This window comes from Kryptolebias marmoratus, linkage group LG3 (genome assembly GCF_001649575.2).
Source record: "Kryptolebias marmoratus isolate JLee-2015 linkage group LG3, ASM164957v2, whole genome shotgun sequence".
NCBI classification, from domain to species: domain Eukaryota; kingdom Metazoa; phylum Chordata; class Actinopteri; order Cyprinodontiformes; family Rivulidae; genus Kryptolebias; species Kryptolebias marmoratus.
The window spans coordinates 16,222,434-16,235,579 of NC_051432.1; the positions used below are offsets into that span (position 1 = coordinate 16,222,434).

Genomic DNA, 13,146 nt, shown 5'->3' on the forward strand with positions numbered 1-13,146 from the left:
ATTTTCAACAAACGAGCTAAAACCAGAAAAACTTCCGGTTCAAAAGTGGTTTCGTCCAATCAGCGATTTCTCAGGTCTCCCACTGGGACCTACCTTTTCCGGTTTGTTAATGTAATTGCGTTTCTGTTTTTTGTTTGCGTGCTTCCTTTTTTGTTTGCGTGCTTCCTTTTTTGTTTGCGTGCTTCGTCTTTTTTGTTTGCGTGCTTCGTTTTTTGTTTGTGTGTTTCCTTTCTTGTTTGCGTGCTTCATTAATGTTGTTGTGGTTTGCACTTCAGGGCCACCGTACCAAACAGAAAAAAACAAGAAGTTAGTTTATGCACTGTAAGTAAACGTGTTTCTCTGAACATTAAATTATTACTTTGCTGTCTACAGCAAGACTTATGAAAACAACACGAGTTTTCCATCACTGAAGTTCTCTTGCAACCTTATGAAGGAGATAAGTTTTGGAGAACTGAGTCGAGCGTTTCTCGTCGAGCTCCTCACTTCCGGTGTCAGCACTGACGTAATCGGTCACGTGATCGCGGTTTTTTTTTTAAAACGAGCCCGGTGTGACACGACGGTGTGTTCAGAACTAGAACCTGCCTTCTTCTTTATACTCTTCTAAACAAAAACAACAAGAAAAGTGAGACAGGCTTCGGAGCCTCTGTGTCGAACGGTCCATATCTACAAAATGGTAACAAATGTTCACTTTAACTTAGAGGCGGTGTGACAGTGTCGGCGCGGTTAGCTAGTACATGCTAGCTAACCGAAGAGTACTTAAACAACTCTAGTAAAGTGTGTGAAACTCAGAAGTGGCACGCAGAGTTGTGTTTTAATACACCTAAGGACGTAATTGCTATCAATTACTGAAATGCCTTAAAATACGCTTTCTGCAGGGGTTCCTATTTTCTGCACAACACCCGACATTTGCACGAATTGTCCACTTTACGTGTTCAGGACGTGTTAAAGTTAGTTTACGGCTTATTTTTATCAGTATTAACTTTTCGTTGAGGTGACGGGTTTATTAGTTAACTAGTTTCTGGTTAACTTTAAGATTTGTTCGCGCTGTATCAAAGTTTTCTTCTGCTTGATGTTTTGCTGCACGCTGAGACTCCGCAGTAGCGCCCTCTGCTGGACTAACCTTTATTTACAGGCTGTCAGATTGTGTTTATCAGTGGTGTGTAAAGGCTTTGTCCTCTGCATCCTGTTTTATTTTTTGTCTATGAAATCCTTCCTTTTTGCCTCATTTAATCATTAATTTACTAATTTCTCAGATTGCTTTTTGACATTTATTAAACCTGACCATTTTTGACTCTTCTGATTATTCAACCTTTTGTTACACAGACTTAAATTTTTACATTAATATAAATTTCTTTTGAATCCAACACTAAGCTAACAATCTTACATCACTTAAATCTTTCTTTGAAAAGCATTTGATAACTCAGCTTTAAGGTGTGAAACAAGCAGTTGAAAACTAACACGAAAATAATAGTTTTTGGCCTTGTCTCACATAGGTATTTCAATAGATTACTTTTCTTTGTAATACATCTTAGTTGAAATCAACCAAAGCACGGTGAAAGTCCTGTGTAGGCTGCTGCTCGGTGCTGCCAGAGGTCACATTAGATTAGAGGACACACACAACCTGATATTCACTTTGGATCACTCCAGTTGGGTCATAAATCCTTCCAGGAGCTTACACATCTTGATTCCTGTTTCAGAGTTTGATCGATGAAAAACAGCCGATTTTTTATTTATTTATTTATTTTTTTAATGTTTTACAGTCTCATTGTGACTTAAGATTTTTCATTACAGTCGAAGAAGAAAGGACTCAGTTTGGAGGAGAAAAGAACTCGAATGATGGAGATTTTTTTTGAATCAGTAAGTGTTGCGCTCACTGGTGATAAACTGTTTGATAAAGATTTCTGCATTCTGATCTTCTTGCTGTATTGATTTTTCTGTTGCATGATTAACTCACCTTTTATTAAAACTGGTCAGTATAACAACTGTATTTTATGGTATGTCATTGTTATATTAAAAGATAAAAATTAGGACGTCCAGGAGCTCCAAACAGATAAAAGTATGTAAATGTGTAATTTTACAGTACAAAATGATCAATATATTTGAGCCATTAACTTCCTAAAAGCATAAATAAATAAATGCAACCAAATGCGTCATAAACTAATACAGATATAGTCAGATGATAAATGATTTTTTTAAGGATAAAAAACAAACTCTTGATCATTTTCTTTCCTTCTTTTTTCAGAAAGATGTGTTTCAGCTGAAAGACATTGAGAAGATTGCTCCCAAGACAAAAGGCATAAGTGAGTCATTTAGTCAGATTTTATTTTCCTCAACAAGTTCTTAAATGTTTTTAAATAACAATATTATTATAACTAATAACTTGTAAAATGCATACATGATGATATTTGAGGTAAAACATGAATGACAAGGAGAGGGGTCACACAGATGGAACAACCGGAGACGGGAAGGGATGAGTGCCAAACCTTACAGTTGCTCCAAACTAAACAGAGTGACAGTATATACTTACCGTACACACACACACAGGAGATAGCGGTAGACTTTGAAACAGTGGTTGCCCGAATCTGCAACCACAACGTGTCCGTCTGAGGTGAGCGCCAGTCCCTGTGGGCCGTAGAGCGGATCTGCTGAGGTGTTGATGTACGACAGGAAGGAGCCGCTGCCATCAAACACCTGAGAGACAGAAAGAGAAAAAAAGCATCACAAAAATGTCCTACTGTCGCCACGAGTGTTTTATTATGCTGAGAAACAACAGAGAATAATTTTATAAACACAGCAGAAGCACTTGTAGCACAAACCTCTGCTTAGGTCATAGCAGCAAGAAGAAATAGTGCGATCATGATCTGAATCACCATCAAAATTTAATCAATTGTTAGTTTGGTTTGTTTTTTTGGTGACAACCCCAACATTTCCTGAAAATTTCATCCAAATCTGTTCATTAACTTGCTATCAGAAAGACGGACAAACAAACTTGACCGAAAGCATGACCTCCTTGGCGGAAGTAGCAAAAGAGTCACCTGTGCCGTTGATCCTTTGACCTTGAAATCGATAGGCATCATCCTTGACCCATGAGGTGTCCAGCTGTGCAGTTTGACATTCCTACGTTACACTGCTGCAGTGTCAGAGCACAGGATCACCTCCAACATTTAATCACTTGTTCCTTGTACCACGTTTGATGTTTCCTGCAAATTTAATGAAAATCCATTCATAACATTTTGAGTAACCTTATACCAAGACAGACAGAGACACACACACACACTACTGAAAACATAACCTCCTTGGCGGAGGTAATGATTTTTAACTTCAGACGTTTTAATCCAGACAACTGCATAAACAACAAGAAAAAGCCCTGCGCCTCCGTGGTGATGTTCTTACAGAGTTGCCATGGCAACCAGAACATGCCGTTGCCATCCGAGCCTTATTTAGGCTGCAAAAGCAGAACTCGACCCATCAGCGGCAGTAATTTCATAACGTGGAGAGCTGTCGAAAGCTTTTGGCTCTCGAGTTAAACCTGTTTCCTCTTCGGCAGCCCACCCGGGCATTATGGGTAGTTTAGAGGAAACTGTACAAAAGTAGGTAGCGTTTACTGTGCTGGACAGCCTTGAGTGAAGCTGTTCAGAGCGTGACTGGGTGAATCCAAGATGGGTTTTTGTTTAAAACTGGGCAAAACATTAATCTGTAGAAAGTGGGTCTTGTAGCTGTGATCAAAAGCACATGGCTCTGAACCCCACACTGAGGGGAGGGGAGGGGGGCAACTCCAGTTCGAACTGCAAGCAACAACAGCACAGTGATAAATGTGGAATAAGCAGAGCAGTGTGAGGTCAGGAAGCAACAGAAGTTCTGTAAATTTCCCAATCAGAAAAGAGACGAGGTTTAACGATCCATTCAGTGTTTCTCATTTTCATTCTTGCTGCCACAGGCTTGTTGTTGCTGCTGCTGCTGTATGTTCTCTGAGCAGGAGCAGGTTAGCCTTTTTATTTTTTCAGTTTAACAGTGGATGGGCTGAGCGGAGTGTGTGGGAGGATCACATTTCACCGCCAATGCTGCTCAAAATGTAACTTCTGCTCTTTTACATCCTCTCATGCAGCACGCTCTCTCTAAAAAAAAAAAAAAAAAACATTAAAGAGCCGGATCGGCCGCACGCGTGTGGGTTCAGTTCACTGAATCTCTAAATCTATGTGCTGCCTACTGTAGCAATGAGATCTGATGATGATCGTCAGTAATGTGAAAGTTGATGTCAGGTCAGCTTAAAATGTCCGTTTAGGTTTGCTTGTAGTGGACCTTTTTATACATTTTAGGGATGCTCTAATCAGTGGGCGGGGGATTTTATGCTCACAGGTAATCGGTTGATTTGAAGCTACAAAAAAATCAATCATTTTGTCCGGTTATTTGTTCTGAGGTGTGTTAAAATGGATAAAATGTTAAGGAGCTTAAATCTAACAATGAACTATTAATTCTTTTTTCTTTTTTGTTGGTTTTGTTTGTACAGATATCTCTGCTCGGGAGGATAATATTTGTAGATTTTTTGACAGAGATAGAAGATCTGTAATTTTACTGTTTTCTGAGTAACTTGAAAGTTTTTTTTTTTTTTTTTTACTGTAAACTAGGAATGGAACATATTTTTATATGCACTGCAGACATGGAGTATTCTGTATTGATGGAAATGTCTCAAACTGATTTAGTTACGTTACCTGCTGCTCTGTACTGTTTGTCCTGTAGGTTTCTGTAGTTGGACTGTGTTGCAGTAAAGGCTGGGTGTTTTTTATTTTTGTTGAACCGTAAAGCATATATGTCTGTAAATAACAGCTGAAGTTATCTTCAGTAGTGACTTTGAAACATTTGATTTCTGTCTACATTTCCAGTGATAAACATGATGCTAATTGCGTTAGCTTTTCTATGGGGTTTTCAATGTTAGGTTAGCATCTACGCTAACTGTTGAGCCTGTGATTAACAGGCCTGAAAATATATAAACCTGCTTATTTATTTAAAATAAGCTGTAGTTATTTATGGCTTTGCAGCCCTCTGAACGGTAACTGAATCAAATCATGAGGTGCCTAAAGATTCCCACCCCGACTGTGAACATTTTATTAAGAACAGAGTTAGATTTTCAAGCCAACAAGAATATATATTTTTTAAAAATTAATGCTGATTATTTTAGTTCTTTGACAGAAATGATAATCAGCCAAAATAAGAATCACCTGGTCAGAACTTTACAATATTGGAATCGGCCATGAAAACTGGGATCGGTGCATCTCTGTAAATTAGCTATTTACAGATTAAATTACAAATCGACTCTACTAAGATGCAGTGCGATGATGATTAATCTAAGGACTCTTGTCTCTCAGCTCCAATGAGCGTGAAGGAAGTCCTCCAAAGCCTGGTGGACGACAACATGGTGGACTGTGAAAGAGTCGGTACGTCCAACTACTACTGGGCTTTTCCAAGCAAGGCCTTACACGCTCGCAAGCACAAGCTGGAGGAGCTCCAGAAGCAGGTGAGAAGAGTCCTGTTTTAAATACGACGTCTGTGCAGCACAGACTGTACCTCACTCTGCTGTACTCTGCTGCCTTTCCTCTTTTGTTCTGGTAAAGTCTGTACTGGGTGAAGGGAGACGATGCATTTAATTTTCACAGAATGTTATTTCTGCTTCTGTGTTTCTGGTTAAAAGGAGATTTCAAACTAGTTTACAGTAAGGAGGTCAGCTTGCCATATGCACGCCCTAGAAAAAAAACATTTTTGCCGAGAGACATTTTAAAGAAAAACTGCAAACACAAGTTAAACGTTCTTCTTTTTATACGTCTCGCATAATGCATGTTTTGCAACTCTTTTAACAACTTGTTCTGTTTACATTCTTATAATTTAAAACATAAAAGAAAATTACAGGTTAAACAAAAAGTAAGTTAAATTATAGGTCTCTCTTGAAAATTAGTCCTTGTATCTGAGTGAGACGACTTCTATAAAGGGCTAAATTAAAAAACCATAAATTAGGATCTAATTAGAGTTGTACATATGTGTGGGATTGGTAGTTGCAGAAAGTCACACTGCTCATTTTTGAACGTTTTGTGGTCTGTGATGACCCACTTCCTTCTGTCGCCTGTCTGACAGATGGTGTTTGGGTGGCGAGTCCTCCCCGAACATGAGCCTCCTCATTTGGGGCAGATGTTGAGAGTTAGGAAGCAGCAGGTTCTCTTTGGAGAAAATTTGCCACCAAACGGGGGTGTTCAAAGTCTTTATGCAACGTGTACATAAAAAGGTCACGACTGGTATTACATGACTGTTAATAATCCCACAATTTAAATAACTTTTAAAAGAAAAAAATATGTATTCACTTTTAATTCTAGTATTCATGCTGATTATTCTTAGTGTCTATTTCCTTTATCTCATTTCATCTCTAATTTAATTTCATCTAATATAATTGTATCTCCTCTAATGTAATCTCATTTCATCTCCTCCTAACTTCAAACCATTTTATTTAATCTCATCTCATCTCATCTCATTTCATTTCATTTTTAATCTCACCTCATGCTGTCTCATCTCTCAACTCTGTCTTAATTCATTTAATCTCCTCATCTAATTTAATTAATCTGATTTTATCTTAATTCGTTTAATTTAATTTCCTCATATTCAATTTGATCTCATTTCGTCTAATCTCATTAAACTTCATCAAATCTCATTTTGTTATATCTCATTTCAGTTTGCCATTTCATTTCATCTCATCTAATTTCATTTAAATCTAATCTCTTCTAATCATTTCAGATGAATTTAATCTCCTCTCATCTAAATTAATCCCATTTTAATGTGTCTCATTTCATCTCATCGGTCTCTTTTGTGTGTGAGACTATAATCATCTGTGAACTCGTATTTGTACATTTCTGTATCAGCTATAATAAAACTGTATAATGCAGCAGATCGTTCCGACGGTCAGGTGTTAAATGTCGTGTTCATTATGATACAAACACACCAGTGAAAACAGAAGAAAACAGGAGATTATTGAATATAATTGTACCATACAGGACAGTCGCTGTTGGTGAGATTTCACAGTATTCATTTTTTTTATTCCAAACATTATATACAGCAGTAACTCCTGTTAATTAGTATAGTGTATGTGCTTGAAATGAACATTTGAAGAGGTTGTAATTAGCTTTGAATGCCAATGAATCATTAATTAAATAAATGATTTGTCAGTACGTTTCAGCATTCCCTTTAATCTTTTTAAGTTCAGACTCGTAGATATTATTTCACTAATGATGTTATGTCACAAATCAGTGAAAGCCTCAGCTGTCTGCAGACTGTACTAATGAATCGTTTTGTGTTTTTAAGATTTCAGATGCAAAGCAACGGAAAGTGTCTGTACAGAAAGCGGTTGATAAGGCGAAAGTAGGACGTCAAGATACGGTAAGGGCATGTTTATGTCATGCCATGCAAACGGAAACCCGCGACATAAAGTTTAATGTTTGTGTTTGTGTGTAGAAAGAAAGAAACTCTCTGCTGAAGGAGCTGCAGGCTCTGAGAGAGGAGCGAACACAGCTGAAGGCCGAGCTGGAAAAGTACCACGAATGTGACCCAGAAGTTGTTGAGGAAATGAGTGAGTACAGATAAAAACCTCACTGAACTGAAAAACTGACCTTTTTATGAAGGTTTTGTTTTAAGTGGCTTGTTCTGTCAAATGATTTCCAGTCATTGACTTGAAGATTTCTTGTCTCCTACATAATAAAATGCAACATTTATGTGAGCATTTTAATTTCAAAATATCTAAAAGCATCTCGGTTTGATTGTACTTTTTAAGCTTATATTCAGAACAACCCAGGAGATTTATTGTTAACATTCAGGTGCTGGACACTCCAAGACAGCACTCAGATGATCTGCATCATGTGGATGAATACCTCATCAGTAGGTGGTTGGTCATGATTTTATGGCTGATCATTCTATGACCAATCGATCATAATGAAGACAAACTCCTGTCTTCCTGACCTCCACGGTGCAGACATGGGGAGTTAGCAGCAGCCAACACACCTGGATGCAGCTGATTCTGCTGCTGAACAAGCCCTCCGTCTGCTCAGCAGCAGAATCTGTCACCTGACAGCTTTCAGAATCACCTTTTGTCTGTTCTGTATATCAGCCTGAACCATAAACCTGTTAAACATTGATGGCAGGCAACAAACGTGCACAGTTCAAGGCTTCCTTCATAAACAGTCGTACACGCCGTCTTAAGCCTTGGATGAGGTTTAAGTGAACTTTGTAACCTCTGAATTTACAGGCCTGGTTTTAACTTTTTTCTTTTCTTTGTATCACCTGCAGAAGGGACTTGTTTGCTGTGTCCATGTGACACGTGCGGTGTAATAAAAGCATCCGATCTGTTTCCCTGCACCTTCCAATCTTACAGCAGACCCGCGTTCAGTCTGCACATGGTTCTGCTGTTCTTTTCCACTCCGCTTTGAAAACACTCGCTTCTCTGCTAACATCCGCATGAACGCGTGGAACTTATTTCCGACTCTTTTCGTTCATCAGAAGAAACATATTTAAATGTTTTGACAATATTCAACGTCAAAAAATGCATTTAGTCATTTATGTGGATTACATCTATAGCCATATAAAAATTAGCAATAAGCAACCAGGTTTATGAGGCAAATCATTTGAGGCAGAAAAGTGTGCGCTTTTTACCTCCAAGTTTTGTTTTCACCCATCTGTCTCCATGTGCCTGCAGGTCTAATTTTCTTGTTTTTCATCTGCCACACACACACATGCAGAGTTTTGTTACAGATAAGCATCTCTCCTCAGTGGTGATTGAATTGTATTCTGAAGGGGCGTGTGCAGCTGTGTGAGTCCAACACAACATGTTGTGTCTGCTGCAGAAAGGAGTCTGATTGAACTTGCAGAAAGAAGCTGAACCTGCTTCAAAACCGTTTCAAGGCTTGGTACTCTCAGGGAATAGCTTTAATTTTCTTTAGAAGTGCCATTAGCAGAGGTATTTCACTTATATTACCAGTAAATGCCTTTTTGGATTGTCAAGAGAAAGTTTGAAGTTTTTATTTATAATATTTTCATCTGTCAGTATTTAAGTGGAAGTAAAGAATCAGAAAGTTTCCTTTGACTGTTCCTTTGTTCAAATGAAACCCAACCCAGTTTGCTTTGAGCTGCTGACTGGTTTGCTTTAATTCCATTAAAGGTAGCGTACATGCAGCACACTTATTCTCATCAGCCAGACAGAGCAGCAAACAAAAACAGACACACAAAACTGCAAACCACTTGTTTGTTGATGTCCTGTCTTACATGCTGGACGACATGTTCTCACGCCCACAGATACCTGTAAACTGTGTGGTAACAGGTGGGAATCGGAATCTGCATTAAAAATGGTGGGTGTGCACACAACAGAGTGGACGGACAATGGTTTGAAAACAAGGCTCAGTGTTGACAATGGTTGCCACACCCATGGTTACAAATACATGTTTAAAGTTGTTGAGATTAAAAACCTCTCACAGCAACTTACACATGTTTATAACAGTACCAAGCTTTAATAATGTGATAATTAAAGGTATAGTTAAGGCCTTTAGGAGTTTGGAAAGATTATGAACAAATAGTATCTTACCTGTTGTGAAGATGAATGTGATGGACTTTACATAATGTATAATTCATATTATAAACCGTGTTTTACAGGAAAGTCAAATGTTGTTGCAAAAGAAGCCGTTTCCAGATGGACAGGTAGGTTATCTTTGTTTTTATTAAAGATGCATAAAAGGTTTTTTTAATCAAATATTTCCCCCTTTTTGTAACAAATAGAACCAATATTTGATAAGTTCAGCTTTTACTTTGTGACTCTTGTAACTGTTTTGACTTGTTGAGTTTTGAACCGATAGTTTTAGACATTTGTTGGCTGTTAACACTTGAAAATTGAGAAACTTGATACTGTTTTACTTTTTTAAGGTTTTAAGACATTAAGCCTACTTCACTAAATTAACAATTTACATTTTTTTGATTTAACCATACAATTGTGGAAAAAAACTTGCAGAATTAAAAAAAAGAAAGAAAAAAAAACTGAGTGAGAACAGTCTCTCTACCCCAGCAGTCTGTACTCTGAGTTCTTGTTGACCTCAGCAGTAACTTCAGACTCAGATGACCTTTTGCTGAGCATGAAAACCAGTAAAAACTGTCTCCTGTCTGTTTGAGTTGAGACTCTACCTGCAGCAGCCCAAAGGGGCCCTATTCTGCAAAAATCACTTTTTGCATGTTTTTGTACCTCCATTCAGGTTTCTGCTGCTTCTCGAAACAGTCCAAGTGCCAAAAAAATACCCAGCCGTTCTTTGGCAATAAGTAAATGTCTGCAAAACGGCCTGTTTCAAAAACCTCGGGATTGTTGCGCCACAATCCCTGTTACCTAGCAACTCCAAGCCGAGCCCAGCCCCTCACCTAGCAACCCAAGTGGAGCTCCACCCACTTCATTACAGGGAGAACATCATGTTTGTTCTGCTGGTTTTACCGCTGAGCAATGTCTGCTGGAAAAGGAAAACGTTCTGTTATCGGCTGCCGGCGTCCTGACCCGCTACCAGTTAGGTCTCGAAACCACTGATTGCCGCTGTCTGACTCGACAAATGTCGGTTCAGACCCGCTAAGTGCCCCTGTCCCAAAGTCAGAATCCTTAGAGTTTGAATTAATAACGGTATAAATGTGTGTCAGAGCCGTGGCGTTTTTAAATGGAGTGCGTTCGTGGGGTGTGTAGAAAGATGTGTTGGGGGGGCGTGGACAACAGCAGCTTATTTGCATAATAGTGACGTAGCCCTAAAACTGCTCATTCTGAAATGAGCTCAAAACGAGCAGAACTGATCAGGTGAAATCTCAACATCTGAGAATGATTTTGTGTATTAAATGTAAACATGTTTTATACAGCCAACAGATGTATCCTTTAAGATTAACTGTCTACTTTTTGCTTTAAAAAAAAAAATCATTAAGCCATTTTAAGACATGGAAACTCATATCTGGCTCTTCTCCTTGTGTGTTGGTGGACACTATAAATATAATACAGCCTATGATAAGATTGATATTCTCACATTGTGCTGATCCGACTGACAGAATTGTTCTTTATCAGCCCTGAATAGCCGAATGTTAAAGGCGTTTGGGAGAGGTGGTTGCATCTTTACATGTTTTTTTTTGTTGCGTGCGCCACCGTTACTGCTGGCTTTGCTCAACAACCAGACTGTTGAAATGTCTTTAGCTGCAGTTAGTTTATAAAACATCCTGCCCTCAAAGTTTGAAACCTGAAGTCTTGACTGCAGCAAAGAAGCAGCAGCCCTCGACTGATCGCTCGTCTCATCGAGACAACAAGGAAGTGGAAGGGATTACTAATCACTGCAAACTGCAACCCACTGGATTTTTGTAATAAATTCTATTTTGGCTATTAACTATTTGTGCACAAAACAGTGTCAATAAGAGTTATGTGTATATTCTTAAACAGCTGTTATCAAACTCATTATGAGCCTTTAAAAAAATGTCCATTAATGTAACATTTTGTAGAAACAAAACAATTTGGGTTCAGTGTGTCAGTAAAAATGTTGTACAGTTGGAGTGTTTGCATGTTTATGTGCCTGTTGTTTCAAGCGTTAATGCTTGTCTAAATGTTCTTGTACAAAAATTACTTTTCATATCAAAACTATCAATTTGTTTAAACAAAAGGTGTTAATCAGTCAAAAAAGACATCAAAGGTCTAAATTTAAAAAACACAAAAAGAAACATTAGATTAGTGAATTAACTTTTTTTTTTTTTTGGGAGGAGTTTTATTTGCCAAGTATTGTTTTGGTTGTGCCATGTCTTTGTGTCTTAGAGCACACCTCATTCTTTACGGTTCTTGTTAAGACAGGTCCATTTCTCCAAACTGTTTCCAGGTGCTTTTGATCCAAAGTGGTGGTAAAAGTTTGTTTTTCCTCTGGAAGTAATCAGCTCTTTAACCAAAAACTCAACATTCACCAAAACAAAAATGATTAGCTAGAAAGAAAAACTGAACAGATGGTTCTGTCTGAGAGCTGAAACGGTTCCCGAATCCAGAGCTAATCCTCGAGATTTATCATAGTTTCTTATCTGATTAAACCATCTTTTTGTCATTTCTGTTTTCAGACAATGTTTTTGCCATCAAGTCCTGGACGAAAAAGAAGTTTTCTTTTGACGACGGCCGCATTAATAAAGCCTTTGGCATCCCCGAGGACTTCGACTACATGGACTGATCGGGGGATTTTCACAAACTTTTGCGCTAAAGCTTCAGTTTGAACACCGGTTTTATCGTCGCTACGTTTTTAGTTTCTGTTCTTTGCCTTAAAGTGCAAAGATATGTTCCAGCGTTCAACCTTTTCACCCCAGAGAGCAGGGCGTTGGTGATTTCTGATGCTCCAGATGGACTCGATCAGCGGAGACGTTGCTCGGGTGCAACTGGAGAAGAGGCCAGGCCGTCCATTAGCGACTGCGAGAGGGGGCGACGGGTTCGGGGACAAACACAAGTGAGCAGCCTGACTTCTTGGGACACCTGTTTGAATGAAAACTGAGAGCTCCAAGCTGATGATGGAAAGGAACCAACACTCGGTGCATCTCTAGCTCCACTGGCTGCATTTATGTCTTAAACAGATGGTTTGGGATCAAATACTTGCAGCACTTTTCTCTCTACATTTAACTTTGTTTCTTAATATTTATCTTATTCAGAAAATGTACCCAACAAAACAAATGATAGAAAAAGACCTTATGTTTATAATGTTATATTTACTTGTTAACTTGTTAAGTTCATTTAATTTAGTGCAAATAAAATGAGACGATTTGAAGAGGTTTATTAGTAGTATTTGGCAGTTAAGTTAGTATGCAGCGTCTGCAGGTTTCATGTCAAGTGCCCTGATTTTTGTGTTTCACTCCTTGACACATTGCCCCTGGGTTGTTGCAAAATCAGTCATTAAAGCATTTCTTCCCTCAGGGTTGCTGCACGCTCAAAAAGGGAACTCTGATGACCTGCCCCCCCCNTTCAACTAAAACAAATGCAAAACTTGTATTTGGGTGTTGTGTTTAGTCTTTTGACCTAGTTGACGAAGTGCCTTTTGTTGGCGGGACGTTGGTTAGGTGGTTAATGCCGTCTCTTCACAGCAAGGAGGTATCTGGTTTGAT

General features: G+C 38.6%; 1 protein-coding gene across 1 annotated transcript; it reads left to right on the forward strand.

Moving 5' to 3' along the window:
- Nucleotides 1-515: 515 nt before the first annotated feature.
- Nucleotides 516-12,818, forward strand: mnd1 (meiotic nuclear divisions 1 homolog (S. cerevisiae)). The gene is made up of 8 exons (XM_017416190.3): nt 516-673; nt 1,792-1,857; nt 2,243-2,300; nt 5,364-5,512; nt 7,339-7,413; nt 7,489-7,603; nt 9,673-9,717; nt 12,121-12,818. Exons 1-8 carry the CDS (start codon nt 671-673, stop codon nt 12,225-12,227), a joined length of 618 nt encoding a protein of 205 aa, XP_017271679.1. The 5' UTR covers nt 516-670; the 3' UTR covers nt 12,228-12,818.
- The last annotated feature ends 328 nt before the right edge of the window (nt 12,819-13,146 follow it).